We start from the raw sequence: 4,654 nt of genomic DNA on the forward strand, positions 1-4,654 counted from the left end.
CTTTACTACTTCTATTTCACATCTTTCGCTTATCAAACAAACTCCAAACCACAAATACATACTTCCATGTAACACAACCTTCCCTGACTTACTTCATTCCACTCAAAACCCTATATCTCATACCTCTAAAAATTTCTCTTCTAAACCGGTATCCACCTCCTACACCCTCAACTTCTTTCAGACCAAGTTTCAATCACTCTCCTTCTACACTTCTAATCCTGAAACAAATCTTCCAACCTCATCCAAACTTTGTTTCGTCATTTAACTCCAACAACTACTCTCTCCTCATCCATCTCATTACTTCATCTTAACATGATCTCATTCCTTTTTCCTACTAAACCGTACCCACTACTACCCCTTTACATACCTTTCTTCTTCTAAAGAAAAGCCCCTCTTCTCCCTTGAAGTACAACCCCTCTTCCTATGTAACCACAATCTTTCTCTTCTCTATGTTCTCTTTCCTAGTGGAACCTACACTCTCCCTAAACCCAAAATATATATACACTCACTTTTCCTCCTCTGATGCAGATTGGAAACGTAACTCATCCAACCACATGATCTTCCTCTATTTTTGTTCTCCTTCACCACTCCAACCCGAGAGCAACCCAACCTTTTTCTACTTCTTCTCTTCAATTTATTTCCTCTCCTACTCGTACCCTTAACACAAAACCCCTTTTACCTTTTATCTTCTCTCAACTTCCTTCTAGTCTTTTTCTACTTTTTCTTCATCAAATAAAACCCTCACATTTCCACACACTCCAACACACTCTTCCATTCACGCACACACTCACACACCATCCCCTTACACCCATCATCCCTTGCACTCATACTTTAACACACCCAACTCTTCCCACTTACACCCCACATACTCCTTATCTTTCCTAAGCAGTTCACTCTCACCTGCTCACGCAAAAACTTCTCATTCTTTAAGTCGTATAACCACAAAGAATACACTACCCTCACCATGGTCTACACGCAACAACATACAAACCTTGGAAACCCAGCCCCAAATCAAGTTGTAACATACATCCCAGGACATCAACACACAAGGATTTGCTCATGCTCTTGAAGGACCTTCATGCCCAAGGGAATCTTCTTTCTCTCAAGACAGTGGTCTTTTCTTCTCCACGCTTAAGGTTCACCTCCTGTACCTCACCCTGCTGCCGTGATATAATCTTCCTTCCCTTAACCTAAAAACCCTTGTTTCCTTTTTCTCCTCTTTTTTAAGTACCCTAGCTAACCTTTAATATACCGCTCATCCTATCTCAGCGACAACAACCTAATCTTCTAATTTACTATCTTATTGGATCCCTCTTGTCAAGCCCAGACTCAAAAACTGTTTCACAATTCTGAAAGTCCATGCCAAATAAATCATGTGACCCTGCTCACCTTTCAATTTTATGACAATGAGGAATTTTCCAAACTTCTCTCTTCATCCATTGTCCACACAAAGTTATTGGCCCCACCTTCAATCAACTCTCTTTCTCCCCTCCAAAATGCTAGAAGTTAAACCGTGAAAGAGGCACAAAGAGATTTAAATCTCCCTCTACCAGCGCGTGCTATGAAAAGCACCACAATATTTTCTCTTTCCCAACAACATCTTGCGCCTGTGGGTCCCATCCAAAGGCCAAACAGAAAAAGAAAAGGGAAAACAAAGTTGGAAAGCCCTTGAGGCATCGAAACGTAGACGTGGGATTTCCCCCACATTCAAACACACACCAATCCATTCAGACTAATGCATTTCAAAAATAGAATGCTACAAATAATATAATATAACCTAACATTTTCGAAGACTAAAATAAAAACAATTATTAATAACTTTTCCAAACAAGACAAGGATACAAAGAGTGCGTAGCTCCTGAATCAAACAAAAGATGTACACACTTTCCAAATATCATGCAAGTGTCTAAGATAAGGTTACCTGACTGAGTAGCCTCTTCTCCTGTCATAGCAAACACTCTCCCTGTAGCTTGAGGCTTCGCTCCTGTTAAGACTTGTGGCTTCGGTCCACTATTCGTCATCCTGTTGGGACACATGTTAGTATAATGTCCCGATTCATTGCAAATGAAGCATCTCCTTACAAATGGTTTTGTTCCCCTGAGCTGAGGACAATCACGCTTGAAATGCGCTCCTCCACAATTAAAACACTTCATTGGTCCTTGTTGCGGCCTATGTGGTCGATTATAGGGCTTCTTTTGAAATTTAGTCCCGGATGAGCTTCCTCTATGAGGTCTAATAATCCTCTCTGGATCTGTCTCCAGCCTCTCCACCCTCTTAGCGGTTTCCACCATAGTCAAGAAATGTCGAATATTCAATGGTACAACGGCTTTCTTCAGCTCATGTCTTAGGCCTTCTTCAAACTTTTGACACTTCCATTCTTCTGGGAGGGGCTGTGAATAGTACCTCGAAAGTTGATCAAATTTCACCACGTACTCGTGCACAGACATCAGTCTTTGGCGTAGACTCAGAAATTCAATCTCTTTTGCGAACTTTGCGCTTCTAGGAAAGTATTTCTCCAGAAATTGGAGTTTGAAAAATTGGAGTTTGAAACTATCCCAGGTAGGGACTTCCCCGTTGGTCTCCATCAGTCGTTTAACCCCGCTCCAGCAGTATTCAGCCTCTCCAGTCAGTAGAAAGGCTGCAAAAATCACCTTCTTATCTTCTGGGCAAGAGATTGCTTCGAAGACTTTCTCGATTTCACGGATCCAGTACTCTGCTTCGTCAGGGGTGACGCTCCCATCAAACTTAGAGGGATTGTGGCGCATAAAATGGGTCAGACCGGGTTGGTCTCTCGGCCCAGTCGTAGCATTGTGGTGTAGGATGTCAACCACCCTCTCGATAGCACCAACAACTCCTTCGATTCTCTCAGTCACATTGTGAGAGTTTCCATTCTCAGTTCTCCTAGACATGATGCTCTTTACACGCATAGTAATGACACAATCAATTTCATAAACAAACAAGAAAATCACAAGAATGCATGATAGAATTTCTCACTCCCCAATCCCCAAAATTTTATTTTCGAAAAAGAATCACTGCTCTGATACCACAAGTGTAACACCCCGAAATTTGGTGTTACGCCGACTAATTTTTCCGTAAAACACGTAAGTAAAAAAATTCAAATTTTTAATATCCAACCTCAACGGAAAAATAGTACGTTATTTATTACAAACCGATTATTCCGAAAATAAAACGTTTAAATAGTCAGGATCGAATATTAAAAATACATTCCCAGTCATCTATCCCATCTCTCCTTCATCCTTTATGCATGTTCAGAAACATCAACCATCACATATGCAACAATATCTGCTCCCGTATAACATCACGCATTATACGATCATCGCATTCACATGCACAAACAAGCAAGGGTGAGCTAACGAAAATACAATTCACATTCATCATAAATATACTCATAATACATACTATCATCCACATCTTAACCAGATCAAACTACACACACGAGTAGGAATTATACTTCAACCATATTGCATACACCAATATGCATCAAAATATCAAATTAGAATGCATACACCGATATGCATTACAAAATAAATCAGACTACATCCACCAATATTACAGATCAATCAAAATACATACACCAATATGTACTAGCGTCACTCCCATCACTCTTTTCAGAGCTTTCCCGGGCAGTTACACATTACCCTAATGTGTAGTGCTACTTCCCATCACTCTATAGGGAGATTCCCCGAGCAAGTACACAATGTCACCCTCCATCACTCTAATCAAGAGCTTCCCCGGACAAGTGCAAGTATACCCCTCATCACTCGCCTAAAGAGATTTCCCGGGCCCGCAAGCACAACGCCAATCAAATTTGTAATGAGCTTCACCGGACTAGTACCCCACGTCACCCCCATCACTCTTACATAAATGTAAGAGATTCCCCGGGCGGTTACACACGTCACCCGTGTATAGGGTTACTTCCCATCACTCTATAGAGCTTCCCCGGGCCAACAACCACAACGCTTACTATCCACCACTCATTTAATGACACCAACCAGCCAAAAATACACATATCCAATAATCCTCACAATACCAATCCAACCATACCATAACGCACATATCATATCATCATCACATAATCATCACAACACCAAATTGTAAACAATTCAAGTTCTTCATTTAACATGAAACTCATAATCAAATCATATACAACCATGATTTCAACAGTACTTAACCATCCAAACATCATTCTCGTATCAATTTGCAATCTCAAACAGATTACCCAACATTTCCATATCGAATAGATATATCAAACAACTCAAAACAGTGTACACATAACACATTTTCTTTATATCCTTTTAATACCCATATTTAGGTAACTCAAACAGCTTTGAAACCATCACCAACAGTTCCGAAAGGGTCAAAAACCCCCAAAACGAACTAAAGAACGTCCAAAACGGACATCCAGAACCCCCAAAACTCCCAAAAACAAAATCTGCAGCATGCTGCTGCGTTCTGTGGCGCCCGGCGCGAACTGCACAAAGTCCAGCGGCGCCCGGCGCATATTGCACCAGTCCGAGGTGCGCCCGGCGCGACTAAACGGCGCCCGGCCCCATATCAGTAGACAGTTTCGGCCAGAACTGTCCAGTTTTGATTTTCAGCAAAGATTTGATAGTTCTAACATGTTTTCAAACAT

At 41.3% G+C, this 4,654-nt stretch overlaps 1 protein-coding gene across 1 annotated transcript; it reads right to left on the reverse strand.

The window, feature by feature from the left end:
- Positions 1–811: 811 nt before the first annotated feature.
- Positions 812–2,927, reverse strand: LOC108339408 (uncharacterized). The gene is made up of 2 exons (XM_017576542.1): positions 1,922–2,927; positions 812–900 (listed from the first exon to the last, which is right to left on the reverse strand). Exons 1-2 carry the CDS (start codon positions 2,925–2,927, stop codon positions 812–814), a joined length of 1,095 nt encoding a protein of 364 aa, XP_017432031.1.
- Positions 2,928–4,654: the final 1,727 nt, after the last annotated feature.

Source organism: Vigna angularis, chromosome 5, assembly GCF_016808095.1.
Source record: "Vigna angularis cultivar LongXiaoDou No.4 chromosome 5, ASM1680809v1, whole genome shotgun sequence".
NCBI lineage: Eukaryota > Viridiplantae > Streptophyta > Magnoliopsida > Fabales > Fabaceae > Vigna > Vigna angularis.

Excerpts from the sequence above, each read along its gene's own strand:
- LOC108339408 (XM_017576542.1), bottom strand. The coding sequence starts at position 2,927 with ATGCGTGTAAAGAGCATCATGTCTAGGAGAACTGAGAATGGAAACTCT. Across the intron at positions 901-1,921 it reads AGAAGAGGCTACTCAGTCAG|GTGAGAGTGAACTGCTTAGG; the intron begins GTAACCTTATCT and ends TTGCGTGAGCAG.